The sequence below is a fragment of the Aquila chrysaetos genome, chromosome 13, assembly GCF_900496995.4.
Source record: "Aquila chrysaetos chrysaetos chromosome 13, bAquChr1.4, whole genome shotgun sequence".
Lineage (NCBI taxonomy): Eukaryota > Metazoa > Chordata > Aves > Accipitriformes > Accipitridae > Aquila > Aquila chrysaetos.
In genome coordinates, this window is record NC_044016.1 from 31,038,319 (window position 1) to 31,058,475 (window position 20,157).

General features: G+C 44.4%; 1 protein-coding gene across 2 annotated transcripts in view; it reads right to left on the reverse strand.

Annotated features, from left to right (window-relative positions):
• The window catches only part of SLC35F3 (solute carrier family 35 member F3), a 189,022-nt gene that overhangs the window by 48,243 nt on the left and 120,622 nt on the right, over window positions 1–20,157 (reverse strand). For both annotated transcript variants that reach the window (XM_030035801.2, XM_030035800.1), the window contains one exon: window positions 4,017–4,341. In XM_030035801.2, coding sequence (XP_029891661.1) covers window positions 4,017–4,341 — 325 coding nt within the window. The remainder of the gene's footprint in view (window positions 1–4,016; window positions 4,342–20,157) is intronic.

Genomic DNA, 20,157 nt, shown 5'->3' on the forward strand with positions numbered 1-20,157 from the left:
AAATCTCTGATTCAATGAAACAGAACACGTTAAAACATGTTCAAATGTGGTTGCAGATCAGTGCAGGTATGTGCAATGACTCTTGTTCAGCCAACACATCAGGTGCATTCAAGGTTGTAGAAGAGATTTAGTTTTAGCTTCTGGTGTTTTCTTTAGCCCTAATGCTTTATGAAATAAAAATCAAGATCTAAATGATAAGCAAGTAAATAAATAATTACGCAAACCATTCTGGAAAGTCCTGCCCTTTCCTTCTCAAAAAAATCATTAGATAAGACAGTACCATCAAAATGAACAAGCTTTCTGAGCTATTCTCCCCCTAAAATGTGAACACAACTCTCTGTTATCCCCCCAGTTGACACACACAGAATGCATCTTTATAAAAGGTGTGTTTTGTCCTGCCTAGGGATACACGAAGCTAAGCAATATCTTACAGAGATTTTAATTTAATCTTTCATGTAGCCAGGGAGCTTTAAGCTCTAGTGCTTTTAATTTATGTTACCTCATAAATTAATAATGTAGGTATGACGGAGGGTAGCTCATCAGATTAAATGTGTCATTTTATAAAGCAGTTTGGAAGCAAAAAGTATGAAGCCAAAATGAAGTACTCTTAAATGATCCATTAGGCGCATAAATCATTACATGTGTTATTTCTGGACTGGACAATGGTTGAAATGAATGATAATTTAGTTACTGTAATTTTATTTTAAGCTAGTGAGCACTTGCACAAGAACTAAGACAGAGGCGCTGACCCTGGCATGCTCTTCTGTGGTCTGCCAGAGCTCTCTGCGTCACTCCCCACAGACACAGTCCTGTGCCAAGGGCGCGTGGCAAATGTGGGACAAGTTCTCCCTGAGCAGTCTACACCTGGGCACAACTCTGGCATTTGATGGAGCTGCACAGGGAGCGAGCCTAGAGCAGCTTGGATGTGAATGTATGAATTTTGGTTTGCTCTGAAGAGTGACTCTCTCCCCGTGCTGTGGACACAACTGATTGATAGTCTACTGCAGCTTAAATAGAAAGTTCCTTACCATGCAATACGGGTCAGTCAGAAATCCTTAATACTTTACATTATGGCCTAATACTCCAAATCTTATAAAGATACTGAATAAACCTGCCCTTAAATTTAATGTGCTACTATAAAATTTTGGTGGCAAATTTATTACAATTATATATGCTATAAAATGGGAAAAGAAAATCCGCGCAGATTTAAACTGATTTGGGTCCATGACAGGTATGTTCTTCTGTGAGACCACAAAACATACAAATTCATACATTTACAGCATAGTATATGTACATAGTGGTACAATACAATAGGAATTTAAACCCATAATAAACCATATAATCTGCATAGGAGGGACTATACATCTATTCACCGTCACTACATTTTATGATCCCTCTTCTGTGTACTTTTTCTAATGGTTGCTGTTCTTCACACGCTCTTTAACCATACAGCGAGGTATCGCGAAGCACGCCTGCTGGCTCAGGCTCTGCAAAGCCACCCACCGAGGAAGGGGCGGTGGAAGGCACTGCCTGTGCTGTGGGGAGGGGAGGCTGAGCTGCCCAGCCCTGCTGAGGAGCAGGCGGCTGCGCAGGTCTCCTCGGGGAGCTTTGCTGCCAAAAAACATGAGGTGCCTGTGGATTTTAGCAAACTGTGTAGGCAAGATCTGAGAATCCCTTCCTTTACTACCTCAGTGCTAAGGTGACTTAGATGTCATATTTCCACCTTCTCCCACTACCACCTTTTCATTTATCTCGTTGCAAATTCCTGCCAGGGAGCTCAGGTAATATATAAAATATAGATGAAGGTGAAGGATAAAAGAAGCAGAAAGTGATTATGCAAGCTTCTTGTTAGTTCCAGGTCAGAATTGTCTTATTTTAACTATCCAGAAGTCCATGAAATGCCTCCCTAACATGTCCCAACTATGCCTGGAGTGCAAGCTTTCCTGAAGATGTTAATGACTCATACAGAGCTGCAAAGTCTCTGTATATGTCTTTCTCTCTATATATGCATATGTATATATAATATGCAAAAGGAGGGAATAATTAAGAGGGGATGCTGGAAGACAATATTTGGGTTTTCTGACGTACATGCATGTGAATCTCAGCCGTAATGGAGCAAGAGGGTGAACAGTAATTCTTTTCACAGTAATTCTTAGTGCAGCACCACCGAAAGGTCTCAGTTTAGATAGCGGACATGCTAAAGCAGACACTATGTAAACACATGGTAAAGGACAGTCCTCCCTCCTCCCTAAAGGACTGTCTCATCCAAATGAATGGAGAGTACAAGGAAATCGGAGGTCTGTAGTGACTTGCTCAAAACCACGGAACAAATCTGGAGCAAAGCTAGGAACCAAAGCCATATCTCCAAACGCCCAAGTCTACCCTGACACCAAGAAAAAACTCTGTAGATTAACCTATTCAATCTGCTGGTCAGACACACAAATGCACGTTCTTTATTAAGCCTGCTGCAAGCTCACCTGTAATGATGTCCCCCTGCACCCCAAACAGGCTGCAGGGCTTGCACCTGCTCTTCAACTCAGCCATCATTTAATTAAATGGAAGACATAAAACTACCAACCGTAACCATTAACTGCAGCAACAAAGAGTATAATGCTCTGGTTTTAACCCCAGGGATCTGGCAAACCACAACCGCTCACCCCAGAATTCAGCAGTATTTAATACATTATCTGAGAGCAGCTGGAAAGAAAAATACTTAAAAACCAAAGAAATGAAAAGGTAGTTGTTTTGGGCTAGCATTTGTTATTGTTTTTAGATTAAACTGTTGCTTTCTCTAACCTCCATACTTCTCTCATCTCTGAAGCAACCATGTTTGCTGTGGAGTAAACAACAAATACAAACTGAACACTGAAGTATAGGAAACATGGCATCTCAGTAAAATGCCTTTAAAACTTCTGGATACTGCTCTAGGACTGCAGTGAACAGTGAAATTCCTTTATCTGCAGCCCCCAAATTATTTAGAAGATGAAGAAACTGTAATGACAGCTAAGGAGCAAAATTTCAGCATTTAGAATCTTAACCCTAGTCATCTGAGGTACAGCATTTCCCGAGTACCCTGGTTTCTTAGATTTTTCCTGTAGTAAGTTTCCACCTCGCTGCTGCACAGCTGGAAGCTGAGAAATGTGTCCTTCTTACTGTTTACTTTCTGAGCTACTTCATTAAAAGGCTGTGAGCCCCACTGTGTAACAGAAGGGGAAAACGTTGTTCACATCCTTCCATGTATCGGGGAAGCTCTCTGACAGGGGACATCTTGATGGCTGAGTCATCCCATCTGTCCCAGACACCTCTCAGGCCAAAATGAGATGAGCTGAAGGAGTGCTCACCAAGAGGCAGTCCTTCAAGCAGCCAGAGCATCCTCAGCCCTTCACAGAGGACAGGCACACCGGGCTTCCCATGAGCGCTTCAGGCTTTGTGGTTTGGCTTGCTGTAAAGACAAGGTGTGCTGAAGACAAAGTGCTGCCTTTGGTTACGACTGCGCTTCCTCCCGGAGATAAACACAACAGCTTGGGTTTAACTGGGATCAGAGCTTGGCCTTTGGAGTCAGGGACATAATGCCAGGAAAATACTGCAACACTTTGTACTTGGCTATTCAAGGCACTGTACTAGTCTCGAGTTTGGAAAAGAAAAGCTTATTTAGCTTACTCAGAGATTGCCATGAAAGTCAGCTGTGGGTAGAGGAAGAAGATATTAATTAAAAAATGAGGTTCACAGAGGTTTGAACAGAAAACTCTTGAGAAGTAATTGCAGAAAATGCAGACTTTCATTACATGACTTGTAGTATTGGGAATAAACCTGGATTTCTTACTGTTGGAGTGAAATCGTATTGAGAATAACATAGCACCTAGCACAGGACACACAACAAATTCAGAACATCCTTTAACAAACCTGGAGAGGAAAGCAAATGCAAGTTTGATTTAACTGACTGATTTGAATAAAATGTCCGCTGGACATAGAGCAGCATGCAAGAGCCACAGGAGAAAAAAAAAAAGTTTCCATACCTGTATCTTTGCTTTGGAGACTGCTTTTCAGCTGACTTAAAAACATGTCCAAGATAATACAAAGGAAAGAATAAAAAGTTCCAGTTTGTTGCAAACCACGTTAGAGTGAAGGGTGCATCGAACTTCTTAAAGGTCAGTTTTGCTAGCTGGGTTGAACCCGACCAAGAGGAGCAGACACCCAGGACCACGGCCACACCCCAGAAAATCTTCTTCAGTTGCGTCACGGAGCATTTCCAGCAACAGCGGTTCACCCTTCCACCGCCTTCCGCCCCGGCTTGCATCTGTGCTTCGGCTGGGGCTGGAGACTCCCGGGAGCGCTCATCCCCTGGGGAGAAGAAAACACAAGGCTTACTAAGGAAATCCAGCCTGCATTTTAGTTTTCAAATCCTAGGCCCTTCTGAAGTCACATGGAGCTTCACCAGCAAAAGAACCCACCAGATCTTGCCATAAAATGTCCTTCGTTTTTAGATCATTGCAAAGCCTCTGGTTCAACTGAGGCATAATTACAATGCAAATAATAATTATCACCTCTAGATTTAGAAGGCACTGGATAAAATGGAAATGAAAATTACATGTTGCTCTGATGTACATAGAAAGGCTTAACACACCACTTAAACTGATGCTGTTAAGACGTGTAAATGAATGAAAAATACAACATTGAGTTTAATAAAGCAGCAAAGGGGATTACAACACTTGGAATTGTTATTGTCTTGGAAAATGCGGAATTGGGCAGCTTATGGAATATGGTGTTTCTTAAAAGGAGAGGGGGGACAATGTATTTAATCTTGCAGTTAAGCAAAATCACTGCAATGTAAATAGCACAATTAATACTGAACTTGGATCACCAGGCATTGCAGTGATCCCTAAAAAAACAGCTCTCTTGAGGCTGTAGCCAGATGGCAAAAATCAGACCAACCCACACACGCTGCCCTGAAGAGCATCTCAGACTAGGCAACACTAACTTTTTTTAGCTCAAGTCCTGCACCAAATGAGACTGGACTGGAACTTTGCCCTGGTATCACTGAGCCCAGCATGCTACTAGAAATTTCTCTCCTAAAAAACCTTGCTCCTTACATCCTTAAACATGAATTGTTATAGCCCTGCTGTCATACCACTATCGGCAGATATTGTATCTAGCTTGTGAATGAATGAGCCCAGTGAGGTTAGGTGGTTCAGTTCCCACGGAGATCAAAACGTGCTGGCAGACCTCAGCAGCAGGCCACTGCCTTTAGGGCTTTCACCTGCCTTTCTTAAATTCACCCCATTTAACATCTGCTAAAGCCATCGGTCACCCGCATGCACACTCAGCAGTGATTTCTCTTAAAGGCTGACTTCAGTTTAGTCAGTCCATTCACTGGAAGGAGGATGTAATAGTAATTCATGTTGACAGCCAAGAACCTACAACTTCAAAAGTGTCCAGAGGTCATTGCATGCATTGAAAGGTGAAAAGAGAAATATAAGTACAGCCAGGGCAATGAGACAAGGTATTCTTGCCAAACATTTACATGTGTTCAAGGCAGACTAAAAGAGATCCACACCCCAAAAAATCCTTCCTTATCCTGGTGAGAATCAGTATTTAGAATGGAAAATCTCTTAAAACCCCTTATTTCACATTAACTTAAATTTGTATTTACATGAGCTAATACATTATTAAAGAAAAGGTTTATTCCAATGGAGAGAACTACTTAATTATTTCTTCACAGATAAGAAATGCATGATCTAAGCTAAAAGTACCACTAGTTTGCCTAGTAAAGCTGTATTTTGTAACGGGAAAAACTGTGGTTTGGTATCTTGAAGTCTAAAAGGAGTGTACAGCAGCAAAGGTATAAACCTCTAGTCTTTCTGAGCGGCTTTAAGAGAGATGGGGATTTTGCTGATCTCTCCACTTATTTCAGTTTTCTATAGAAGATTGTGTGGGCAGCTTCCCACATAACAGGAGATGCACCAGCAGGCCAATGAATTACCCAAAGTTAATGTGGCTTTGTATTAAATACGTAATGGAAAGGTTACAAGCTACCTGCTAAATGTTTGAAGAAGCTAGAATTGAAAAAAAGGCTGCCTGTGAAACCTTAGCTCATTCAAAATCATTTCAATACATTTGCTTTTTAATACATTGCTTGTAACTAATGCTTCTTGCCTCACTCGCTGCACAGACCAGTCAGGGTTCAGTTTACCGAACAACGGTACATTCATTTCTTTTAACTTCACCACGCAATGGACAGCTGCCAGCGCTCTCTTTGGTGTCCACCACACAAGTCTCACAATGATTACTGAATTTTTCCTTTCCTCTCAAGCTTTTCTACTGGGTGTTGTCACTGTAACACCAAAAACTTCACAGCCCCTAACCACCTCCAGCATCCTTCCCATGGACCACTGGGAGAGCTGGGCACAGAAAAAACGAATCCAGGCAGCCAGGGTGCCGAGCGAGAGCTTAGGAGGGGTTTGTACCACCGTGACAATGCAGGGAAGAGCCTTCCTCCACTCACAGTTTACATTTTTGAAACTACTTGCAGAGGTAGGCAAAAATGTTCCTCCCTCTAGAAGACAGCCAGCAGGATACCTGCCGTCCCCGTCTTCTCTGCAGTTACTCCCCCAAGGAAGCAGGAAACTGGGATTTAAACCCTTCCTGCTGAAGATATTTAACATTAGGGAACATGCCTTAAACCACTAGGGTATATGGTATCTCAAGATGAGTAGGTACTCTCAATCACAACATTGAAGCTGTGTTATTTTTTCTAAAATAAGAACTGATCACTGAGACAGCAGGATACCATGTCTGGCCCTCTGGCCCAGTAGTCTTGGCCATCACTGAGAAGGAGGAAGATCACAACTATACCATCTGATGCACCAGACAACATAAAATAATGCAGTGTTTGGTGGACACCCCACAACAGACACTGGTGAGGATCTTCTCCCCACCAAGGGCTGAAGCCACCCATCCTGCTCCCCATTGCACTGTGCACGTACGCATGAGTCAGCAGCTCATTTGGACAGCTTGCATGAATATCACTGCCTTTTAACTCTATTCCATAGCAATTACTCCCTATGGAATAAAGCTAAACTTTACTGATGTTTTCTCTGCTCCACAGGCAAAATGACTTGTCCAGGTACATTTAATTTTGCATTAAATAATACAACAACAGAAACATTCACTTTCCGCAAAAGACAATACTGCATGTATCACTTCTAAAGTGACCTTGCAGCTCAAGGGTTACATTTCTAGGGGTGCGCATTCTTTGGATGCATTTACATGCTGGATGGAGGAAAAATTTATCCTAGGCATGACTGGTTTCAAGATGATGGGCCCCATATTTTGGGGTAAAAATCACTGACCCAGTGATTAGCAGTTACAGGCTGAAACTTCTTTTAACTATCCGTCAGTGAAATTGCATCATGCCCTCATGATTTCCTGTGCTGCCGGAGGGCTAGATGTCAAATGGGCACAGCCTTTTACTGCACTGTCCTGGAGGATACCTGGGACGTAATCTGCCCCAAGCAGTCTTTGGAAATGGTGGATACCACAGATGATAAACACCCATGTGGTCCCATCCTCCCATTTACCACGTCGGGGACTTGCCTGCCAGCTGGCATGCATAACACCCAGAGCTGTACCTTTCCCTGCCCAGTCCTTGTGCCCCAATGGGGACAGTTTTTGTCACCCAAGTTGCAGGTGCACAGATGGGGTGACATCAAACCCACACACGGATAAGAAGCTCCTCACTGTCTTTCTAACATTGCTCAAGGGCCAGCTGGCAACAGAATGCACATGAATTTAAAGATGGCAAAATGGCTTTTCAGAATGGATGAGGCAGGACACTAAAGAATTTTATTTCTGGACATCCTGCTCCAGACTTCTAATGGGTTTCTTCCTTTACCCCTTGCAGCAGACTGCTCTGTATGCTACTGTATCCCCCAAAAGAGTAAATCAAGATGCTGAGACAGAGGAAAAATGCCTATCTTGCTTTTACTAAATTTGGCTTTTCATTCTCCCTTTTGTTCATTCATTTTCCTGTTTCATAAATCCCAACTGGAACCGCTCTTCCTCCCTCTCTTTCAGCCAACCTCTCTCCCGTGGCATTCAGAAGCCATGGAAGGAAATCACCTCCAATGGTACTGCCAATACCCACGAGGATGTGAACCGCAGAAAACAGCCATCCTTCTGTTTCCTCCCTTATGGGTAAGACACCTCTCAGCTGACTTCAGATACTTGTGGTAGGGACATCTAAACCTTAAGCTCCTCACTCCACTCTCCCGGCTGAGGCCATGGAGGAAAAACAGGCACTGGAAGACACTACACACCCCACGTAAGGTAGATGCCTTAGATGATGTGCCCTTCGTTACTGACTACAGATGCTTGCACGGGGTTAGAGAAAATCCACCCCAGCAGAGGTAACACCTTTAAATAGCCTGTCCAGACCACTTCAAAAGTGCTTTAAGGCTTAAGACTCCTGTGCACAGCTAGCCAGTTAAAGACTTACCATAGGACCACAGTGTACCTCACTGTATATGTTAAAAATGTAATATTGATAAAAACCAAGGGCGGCATTCATCTTCTCAGCTTGAGACATCTGCTGTGCAGACTTGTATATCTGAGACAGTCATTTACACTTTCTGCATAGTTAGTAGACAGAAAAAAGACATTTCCATAGCACGATTTATCTCCTCCTAAAGTAGACGATTAAAACAAGCCAGATGAATCACCCTCTCCAAGTGCTTGTTTCTCTCCACCAGCTCTCAACAGTCTGGGGCGACAGGCGCAGAAGTAGGTGTCTCTAGTGTAGGTGTCTGAAGCTGGGTGAGATGAGTCCCACCTCCCCGCTGCTACTGTCAGAAACAGAGAGTAAAGCCACCGCAGACAGCACTGGTAGGCTCAGAGCTGGGCACCGCTACACAAACATATTTAGCTGTCACCAATGAACTGCTTTAGCTGTTGCCAGCTAGTCAGCAAATGAGTGAAAGAAGTATTCCAAAAGTGCTGTGTGCCCTTGCCAACCCTTCAGAGTGAGAAAGTGACTCTCACAGACTAAGGTCCTGCCTATTAGGGACTGAAACATGTGCCTAATGTTAATGCACAACTCCGCCAGCTTCCCCAGGCTATGAAAATGCTTCAACACAAGCATATGCTTAAACAGCTCTTTAAATCAGGCTTCTGGAAAAAATTCTGAAAAAGGAAAGAATCCTCATAGGTCTCTCTGACAATTACAAATGAGCCATCCTCAAGGCATTTCCATTTTGCCAGCCTCTCAAATGTTTTGTAGCTGCCTGGGCATTGCACAGAACTAGTTTGTAAAGCTTGCAAAAAATATATGCTTATCAAAAATAGGGGAGAAGGAGCTGAGGCAAATCGTGTAAGATAGCGCAGGACCCTCAGTGTGGTTAGAAGTCTAGGAACCCGTGACGTGCAGGGGGATCGGAGCTGGACACTACCCAAGGTATATTCTCACAACCTTGCATGCTGTGTGACTTCCTCTTCACCCAATAATTACTACACAGAGACATCAGTGGGAGACAGTTAGTTCCAACACAGTTACTTACCAGTTACAAACAGACCCAAGAACACACACAATGACTTCTGGTGGTGTTTTTCTGGACACACAATACTATTTGCCTCAGTAGCAGACTCCCAAACTCCTCAAAGTGGTTTTATGTCATTCCTGTCTACCACACTAGCTATGCATTATTTAGCTGTCCAGGCTTTTTGGGCTAAGCTGTTAAGAAACAGCTGAGGCATCATCCTGTGAAGAGAAGATGAAATGCCAAATCCACAAAGTGATTTAGATCTCTAATTGCCACTGAAGTTGTCTAAATCTGAAATGTTGATATTTATTCAGATACGTTGTTGCCCAGGTATTTTCTTCACTGTTGTTCAGGTTAGAGTGAGGTCTTAGGGACTCATCTGTTGCCTGGCAGATCACCTAGTAGCTAGTGCAGATTTCTCATGCCATTGTCAATGATGATCTCTCCTTCCACATGTCATCCCGATAGCTGGTTTTAAGGAATTGTTAATATTTCATTTCAGAAGCCAGTAATCTCCATGTATCAACCTTTCCAAAGGCCTACATCTCTGCTGCACAGATCAGTAATGAGAGCACGCTCAGCCTAACTTCTGCATCAAGGGACACTCTCTCCTTCTCCAAATTAGCTTTAGCTTTGCCAAGGCTGCTTGCACCAGCTCTATCCTCCTCCCAATCCCACTAGAGCTCCTCAGATGCCAAAGAATCTGTTCCTGGGCACGCCTAAGCACCATGACTCCTAAGCAGGTTTGTGCCTCTCTTTCTTACACCCTGTCAGGATTCAAAGACACATTGTTTTTTCATGTGACTCCATGGGACTCGCTTTGAGAAACCTGGTCTACTGGGGGCTGATGGGGCCCATCAGTCAGAGAAGGGGAAGAGCATCTTCGCTCACAGGCTTGCCAAGCTGGTGAAGAGGGCTTTAAACTAAAGTTGCCGGGGAAGGGGAACCTCAGTCCATCCCACTCCTACCAGTTTGATGCCAGTGCCAGCAATAGATGCCCAGAGCCTGGAGAGGGATCACAGGTCGGCAGGAAAGCACCCGAAGAGCAGCACAAAGGAATTCCAGCCACTCCAGCCAGTAAGTCAGCTTCATCAGGGGCTCAACTTAAATGTCTCTATGCAAACGCACGTAGCATGGGGAATAAACAAGAGGAGTTCGAGACGTGTGCACACTTGCAGGGCTATGATCTTATTGGCATCACGGAGACGTGGTGGGATGGCTCCTGTGACTGGGGTGTTGGAATGGAAGGGTACAGGCTCTTTAGGAAGGACAGGCCAGGGAGACAAGGAGGGGGTGTCACCCTCTATGTCAATGACCAGCTGAGTGCATGGAGCTCCCAGCTGGGGATGGATGAGGAGCTGACTAAGAGCTTATGGGTCAGTATTAAAGGGAGGGCAGGGACAGGTGACATTATAATGGGGGTCTGCTACAGGCCACCCGACCAGGACAACCAAGCAGATGAGGCCCTCTATAGACAGTTAGGAGCAGCCTCATGTTCACAAGCCCTGGTCCTCATGGGGGACTTCAACCACCCCGATACCTGTTGGAGGGACAACACAGCAGGGCATAAGCAATCCAGGAGGTTCCTGGAATGCGCTGATGACAACTTCCTTCTCCAAGTGACAAAGGAGCCAACGAGGAGAGGTGCTATGCTGGACCTTGTTCTCACCAACAAGGAAGGGCTGGTGGGGAATGTGAAGCTCAAGGGCAGCCTTGGCTGCAGTGACCATCAGATGGTAGAGTTCAAGATCCTTAGGGCAGTGAGGAGGGTGCACAGCAAGCTCACTACCCTGGACTTCAGGAGAGCAGATTTTGGCCTCTTCAGGGGTCTGCTTGGTAGAGTACCATGGGATACAGCCCTGGAGGGAAGAGGGGTCCAAGAAAGCTGGTTAATATTCAAGGATCACCTCCTCCAAGCTCAGGAGCGATGAATCCCAACAGAGAGGAAGTCAGGCAAAAATGCCAGGAGGCCCGCATGGATGAACGAGGAGTTCATGGACAAACTCAAACACAAAAAGGAAGCCTACAGAGGGTGGAAGCAAGGACAGGTAGCCTGGGAGGAATACAGAGGAACTGTCCGAGAAGCCAGAGGTCAGGTTAGGAAAGCTAAAGCCCTGATACAATTAAATCTGGCCAGGGACATCAAGGGCAACAAGAAAAGCTTCTATAAGTACGTCGGTGATAAAAGGAAGACTAGGGAACATGTGGGCCCTCTCTGGAAGGAAACGGGAGACCCGGTTACTCAGGATATGGAGAAGGCTGAGGTACTCAATGACTTTTTTGCCTCAGTCTTCACTGGCAAGTGCTCTAGCCACACCGTCCAAGTCACAGAAGGCAAAGGCAGGGACTGGGAGAATTAAGAACCACCCACTGTAGCAGAAGATCAGGCTTGAGACCATCTAAGGAAGCTGAAGGTGCACAAGTCCATGGGACCTGACGAGATGCCTCTGTGGATCCTGAGGGAACTGGCGGATGAAGTGGATAAGCCACCATCCATCATATCTGAGAAGTTGTGGCAGCCCAGGGAAGTTCCCACTGACTGGAAAAGAGGAAACATAACCCCCATTTTTAAAAAGGGAAAAAAGGAAGACCTGAGGAACTACAGGCCAGTCAGTCTCAACTCCATGCCCAGCAAGATCGTGAAGCAGATCCTCCTGGAAACTGCTGAGGCACATGGAAAATAAGGAGGTGATTGGTGACAGCCAACATGGCTTCACTAAGGGCAAATCGTGCCTGACAAATTTTGTGGCCTTCTATGACAGGGTTACAGCATTGGTGGATAAGGGAAGAGCAACTGACGTCATCCACCTGGATTTGTGCAAAGCATTTGACACTGTCCCGCACAACATCCTCGTCTCTAAATTGGAGAAACATGGATTTGACAGATGGACAACTTGGCAGATAAGGAACTGGTCACACTCAAAGAGTTGCAGTCAACGGCTCAATATCCAAGTGGAGAGCAGTGATGAGTGGCATTCCTCAGGGGTCAGTATTGGGACCAGCGCTGTTTAACATCTTTGTCGACAACACGGCCAGTGGGATTGAGCACACCCTCAGCAAGTGTGCCGCGGACACCAAGCTGTGTGGTGCGGTCGACATGCTGGAGGGAAGGGATGTCATCCAGAGGGACCTTGACAGCCTTGAGGCATGGTGGGCCCGTGCCAACATCATGAAGTTCAACAAGGCCACGTGCAAGGTCCTGCACATGGGTCGGGGCAATCCCAAGCACAAATACAGACTGGGCGATGAGTGGATTGAGAGCAGCCCTGCGGAGAAGGACTTGGGGGTATTAGTGGATGAAAAACTGAGTATGAGCCAGCAATGTGCACTCGCAGCCCAGAAAGCCAATCACATCCTGGGCTGCATCAAAAGAAGTGTGACCAGCAGGTGGAGGGAGGGGATTCTGTCCCTCTGCTCTGCTCTGGTGAGACCCCACCTGCAGTACTGCGTTCAGCTCTGGGGTCATCAGCATAAGAAAGACATGGACGTGTTGGAGCGAGTCCAGAGGAGGGCCACAAAGATGATCAGGGGTCTGGAGCACCTCTCCTGTGAGGACAGGCTGAGAGAGTTGAGGTTGTTCAGCCTGGAGAAGAGAAGGCTCCAGGGAGAACTTATAGCTGCCTTCCAGTACCTAATGGGGGCTACCAAGAAAGCTGGAGAGGGACTTTTTACAAGAGCATGTAGTGATAGGACAAGGGGTAATGGCTTTAAACTGAAAGAGGGTAGATTCAGATTAGATGTAAGGAAGAAATTCTTCACTGTGAGGGTGGTGAGGCACTGGGACAGGTTGCCCAGAGAAGCTGTGGATGCCCCATCCCCGGCAGTGTTCAAGGCCAGGCTGGATGGGGCTTTGAGCAACCTGGTCTAGTGGAAAGTGCCCCTGCCCATGGCAGGGGGGTTGGAACTAGATGATCTTTAAGGTCCCTTCCAACCCAAATCATTCTATCATTCTATGATTTGAGAGTTTCTATCTCTCATTTTAAGAGTCATCTCCAAGAAATATTTCCATTCTGTATTTGAAGTAGTAACTGGAACAAGGCCTAGAGCCTCACTTTTTCTCCTCTGGGCAACCTCCTCAGTTCATGCTTTCCCAATAAATAAGGATGTTTTCCATTCTGAGCAGACCAGGTTTGCTGATATCTGGGTTCCCCTGGCCTTGGAGGGCCTGTGGATCAGGGCACCCTCTTGGGCAGACGGGATCCCTGCTCCTTCAAGCACAGGGGGTGGAAGGCCGCTCTACACACTGAGCTCCTGAAGAGGAGCACACACTCCACCTCCACTTTTTGAAGGAAAGGGTTTAGCCACTTGGCTGCCAACTCATCGCTGAAACTGCCTGGTAAGTGCTAGAGAGAGTGAGCAATAGTGAGGAACGGGCACCTCAGCATGGCATAAAGCACAGGTCTCTGCTCGGCGTTACCTACCGGGCAAGCTAGATGATTCCTCCTGCAGCCTCACCGGTGTCCTCTGACGGGGGTCAACAGGCGCACTGATAGAGGAGATGCAGTTTCCTGTTCTAGGTTTTTAAGAGGCTTTGGACAAAATCCCACTCCAAAGGGCCTTACAGAAAAGAAGCAGCCAGGGAAGGTGCTGGAATGGATAAAAGGCTCAGTACAAGACAGGAAACCAGTGAGGAGTAAATACAGCAGTGGGGAAGTAGCTGAAGCTCTGCAGAGGTCTGCTGTGGGACCTGCCCTCTTCACCATAACCGTAGGTAACCTGACCAAGAGGGCAAGCCGTGAGGTGACAAAGCTTCCTAACGACATGAAGTTAGGCAGGTCAGCAAGGGTAAGGGCCAGCTGCGAGGGGTGACGGGCTACGTGACTGGGTCATAAATCGGCAGATGGAGAAGTGTGCTGATAAAAGAGGTGCAGGTGGGAGTAAACAGCCCACATGCTGCACGCTCAGCAATGGGTTCTGGCCATTGCCACCAGGGATCCTGAGCCCTTCACAGGATGCTCCACAAAAAGGGCAACTCGGTGTTCAGGAGCAGCCAAAAAAGCAAAACAACTGCCAAAATTTACTAGGAACAAAGCAGAAAACAGAGAAAAAAGTTGTTTCCTACAGCGGGGGAAACTGCAGCTGTCAGCACACCCACACTGCGAGAGATGTATCTCAGGCTAGAAAATACACCTTCCTGATCAATTCCACCGAGCTGGAGGCAGGACCAGACGGGCCTTTGGTTGGGCCCCATACGGCGACTCTGCGTGTGATTTTTGAGGAAATTGCTCTTGGGTTCCTACGTGGAAGCTGTGAGTCCCCGTGGGTAGCTGGCGGGTGGGACTGCAACGCTTAGTGTTGCAATGACTTTGGGTTTGCACACATTTCCCCAACTTTCCAACCATGGTCAGTGCTGAAGGTCTAACAGACCAGTATTGTATTTTTTGATGAATACCAATTAATGTATCATAATGGAAAAATGACAAAACCCCATAAACCTTTACGAAATCAGTTTTTAAATGAGAATATTTGGGCAAAATGGCATTGCACATATGGATTTTTAGACACTATTTGGGAAACTGTAAAAGTTTAAAGCACTTTCTTTAAATACTTTGCTTTTACAGTAACAGATAAAAATAATTTTACTTAATTTCATCATGGAATGGCATGACTAAATTAAGAATAAATCAATACAGCAGATAGTTTTAAAATGCACAGAGGTTATTTTAAAGAACAAAACCAGGGTATTAATCTATTAGGTCAGAAGGTCTGAATTTGCTTGAGGCTACAGAATAAGGGATGTAGGTATCTGGAAATGCGGAAAACTGCATGAACACAGATTCAAAGCAAGACAAATGCATTCTGAGTCCAGACCCTCTCTCGCTATTGGAATTCATAATATAAATTAAGTAATTATACAAAGTAAAGTGTTATGATAATCTATGCAGGATATTCAAACTTATCTGATCATCTCACCTTAATTTCAGCAGGGTAGGAAATAGGTCTCTTGGGTCACTGGCAATCAAGATGATTCTCCTGTCCTCTTGTCTGTGGAAATCTGTCCCATATCACTGATACCACCAGATCATCCATATATCTTAACTTGTACCAAATAGGCATAAGTTTCTTGTAACAGCTACTCCCAAATCCTAAAGTGTTACTCACAGACAGAGTGTTTTCTATCACTAATGGTTATCATATATTAATTCCTGTTTTATCCTGTGCTAAATATTATACCTTATCTTACTAAGAGCTGGAATTAAATAATCTGCACCTATTTGCTGAAGATGTGCTAAATTCTCCTCCTTAGCATACATATGCCTTTATTTCTCTGTCAAATACTCCAGCAAGGCTTCCTGCAAAATATATATTCTAATTCCTGTTAGTGATACAGAGAGAGCTGAAAAATTATCAACTCCATACTGCAGCAATTTGGACTTTAATCCATTTAGTTTACCTTCAGAGGCAACTTCTTAGAAATAATACTAAAAGTGCTGCATTTGAATGGCCCTCATTAAAATATGATATTCCACTTTGAATTTTGTGGGGTGAGGAGCTCCCTGAAATACTGTCCTTTTCATTATTAATCAGAATTCATGACTAAAGTCCAGAGTGAAAATGGAAGATACTGCTTGCTGATTACGGTATCAGCATTGTGGTGCTGGAAAGTAACAGCCATAAAAGCATGTAAAGAATAATCCTGATTATGAGATACATATTCTTGATAGTATGGAAAAAGAGATTTTTTTTCTTTTCATTATTCTGCATTCCCTTCTTGAATAAAAATTGGACTGCAGCTTACAGTGAGTTACCTGGTGAGGTCACTGGGAGTTTCGCCATTTACTTTGAGGAGACCAGCACCGCTGTGGAAGCAGAATTTCCATTAGAACAAAAATAAGCTATGACCAACACTGTATTCTGGGCAAGTTTTGATCAGAGTCTGTGCAAATTTCACCTCGAACAAAGGTTTGAGAGATGATTGTCTGTGCTGGTGGAAAAAAAAAAGACTGGATTCTCTGCAAGAAACTGCTGTATTAATTAGCCAGGTGTTTGAGTGCCACACGCCTTTCCTGAGTAATAGTTTTATCTCCAATGGAATTCAGCTACTTGTGCTAATATAAATAGCACATTTATATCAGTACATATATACAGGTATTTATATTAAGAGGTAAGTAAATTCATGCTAACTGTGGAGGCTATGTTGGCTGCTTTTTATCAAAAACAAGACGATGTTCTTTCTCCCTTATGGAGCTTTCAAAAATTCAGAGCTGCTTGGCCTTCAAGTCAACACAGTTTTAGACAGAAGATTTTGCTATAGCCCATTGGGTTGTTGCATACTGAATTGTAACTCCAACTGATTGTTCTCTTAGAAGCTAAAGGGTTAACATGCTATTGAACCTCAAGCACAATGGTTTTTTTTAGGTCCCAAGTTCAGAACAAGATAGTTGGAGCATCTGTTCTCTGTCAACCAATAACCAGATATTAGCGTGGACTTGACACGGACTTGAGCATGCTCATGGTGTTGGAGTGACGCACATATATTCAGAGAAGTCCCCACGTGATTTGCTGCTCAAGGACCTACGAGAAGAAAGAAGATGCCTCCCCACCTCTTGCCAGCAAGCTCAGCAAAAGCTGGGTGTCCTTTGATAACAAAGCTAGGTCTAGCTTTGTTATCAAAGCTTGTTGGCACCAAGGCCCCCAGTATAACTCCAAGCAAAAATACGTTACATGCAAAAATTGTAGTTTCTATTTTCTCTCTGATACTTGGCTCTTCCTCTTTTCAGTGAGAAAGGCTTTTGCAACCCACTATTCCTTACTTGTTTCAATCAGCTACAGAAGACAGACTCATGCCTTTTTCAGCCATAAATACAATACTATCCTTGCTGAGACTTGCACTAGGGAATTTGAGGTGAGTGTGGAAAAGGCATTTCTAGATCATACTTCCTCACTTCTGTATTTTCCATGGCTGAATTACAAGGCTTAGGGGGCTCATGGTTTTGGGGGGGGGGTTTTGAGGAGGTTTTTGGCCAGAAATAGTGATACTGAGCAAAATGTATACCCATTACTTCAAGAACAGTCAACATATAACTTCTGTATAACCAAATTCATGCCTTGAGTAGGACTCACAAAATTTCCAGGCTAGGTACCCCTGCATTATGCCTAGGTAGAGTGGATGCAAGTTCCTGGAACTGGGCAGTTAACATCGGAGGTGGTACCTGGCTTCTCCAATACATGGTGCTTACACGTTTGGTGGGCAGCTCTGCCTAAAAGCAAGCCATCTCTGCATTGCTAAAAACACCTTGTTTCCTGTTGCCTTTGATCTTATGCTGCAGTGGCTGTCAGCAAAACTCAGTGAAGACGACAAAGTAAATCTACTTTTTTATTGGCTCAATTCCTGCTTCCGCAGGATGCTATCCAGGTCTGCAGTGGCATCCCATGGTTTATAATTAACAAAGATTAACTGGGCTGTGGACTAAAGGTTGGTGATAGTACTCCAGCCAAGTGGAGGGAGCCGCTTAGTTTATAAGTGAATGTGCTGTGCCCAGTATAATGTGCTAGGAAAGCTACAACATAAATAATGCTATATATGAGGCTTATAACTGGGAAATTGCTGGGGAATACATGTTGAGCTATCACAGCCTTTTATGTTGAACCACTAGTCTTTTCTGAACTCTGGCTCTTATACTGAACTGCTTCTATGCTACAAATCCTACTGTTTACAACTGTCAGCCATTAGGAAAGAGGGGCAAAATTTCTTTTACAAGAATTATAAAATGAAAATAGGAGACAATGAATGATGTATTCTGGTGACATAATATTTATTTTTTACTAGTTCTTGTTCCAACTTCTCATGGGATAAATCTATAATTAAATAGATGGATTAGTAATCTGCTTATTTTTTGAGAGCAAATGCCTAAATTGATTGAAGATGATTAGAAAACGCACCTTGCTTCATTTAGGGATAAGTGGGTGAAATGTAATGGCCTGTGATCTACAGAAGGTCTGAGAAGATGATCCAATGGTTGCTGTTATTCTTAAGTTCTGTCACTGTAAATGAAACTATTGTTTGTCCATAGTGTGTACATATCAGCTCATTTCAGCCACTAAAGTAAGTCAGCTTGGATAAATCTTTAATAACTTCTCTTTCTGCTTCGTGATGCATTAAAGCTCCTGCTCCGGCACTAGTTTAGTAACATCAAAATGGTCTCATTTCATTTTTCTATCATTTGGGGAGGGGACATACAGTGCAGAAGTAATGAGTCACCTCTAAACCTATAGCTTATGAGTTTGCACAGGCGAGATGGTATACAAAATAACCAGTGGGACACGATCAAAGATGAGCTGGCGGGAATCCCCAGTGAGTAAGCCTAGCACAGCTAAGAGCGGCTCGTTTTGAGGCTGTTTAAAGCCTAAGAAAGCATGATGCCGTTTGGGAAGGGAGCCAGGTGTTATGCAACAAGAAACTCCTCACGCCTTTGGAACAAGTGCTTGGATATCTGCTCAAATACGCTGTTGTGTTAGCTGAAAATACTGCAAGGAATAGGAAAATTGGGCAAAAGTTGCCCTGGGGCAAAGCCAGAGTGTAATTACTGCCTATGTGCACTTAACACTCAGTACCCATAGTAAACATGGAAGGGGGTACTGCTTTTCCATCAGGGGAGTAAGTCACATATTGACTTTACCCTGTAATAACAGAGCGCATGCTGGCAGGTACCATGGAGAAGCAGACACGCAGCAAATTTTCACCCCCATCCATTCCTGTAGCTGCACGCAAACTTGTTACCATTACCTTCACCCCTAGATCATTCACTCCATCCCAGCTCCGGTCAGGAGCAAGCGAAGGCTGCTGCCACAACTATGGAGCAAGCACAAAGTGGGTTTGATGGTCTCTGCCCCGATCGTGAATGTTCACATTGAAGACTGTCTTCTGTGCAGAAAGACAGCCTGACCAAAAGCGAACATTTTGCAAGTTAATTACTCCATGCAGAAGCCAGCACGCATTCCTCCCGAAGGCCGCTTCAGTGGGGAAGCACACACAAACCCAACAGCCCTGGCTGAGCCACCAAACCGCCAGCCTCTCCTGCTCTCCAGCTGCTTCTGTTTTCCAGAATGCATGAGCACCGCATATTTCTGTAACGTACAGCTCTCATCTAAAAAAGACCAGTGGGCACAATTCTTGCTTCTAGAGATGCTAACTCCTGGGTGAGATTTTCAGAGTCTGCCCTAGTGCTCAAAGTAAACAAGCATTGCCTGACTACCAAAACCTTTAGATGCCACCAGCAGAACACTGCTACTAGTTACACAGTATTTATCCAAGATATATTTATGCAGCATTTGAGCTTATTTCCCCAAAAGGAAGTTTTAGTAGGAACCTGAAGTCACTGATTTCAGTAAAAGAAGTCTTCTCCCACCCCTACTGAATCCATTCGTGGCAGTACCCTCCCATGGCCAGAAAACACGTGTGGGAAGTTTGGGGGTCCATTCCTATCTACTGTAGGTCTTTTCTTGCCTGATCTGTGAAAAGATGTGCTGCTTGTTTTGAGACGAGTTGCTTCATTCTGCAGTTTCTCGGCTGCTCCATCTGCAAAATGAGGATAATAAGAATCGCATCTCTTAAGGAAGCAGACTGCCACTCATGAAAGTTTTTGCTGTGCTTGGGATCTTCAGTTTGTGCTTGCTAAAGAAG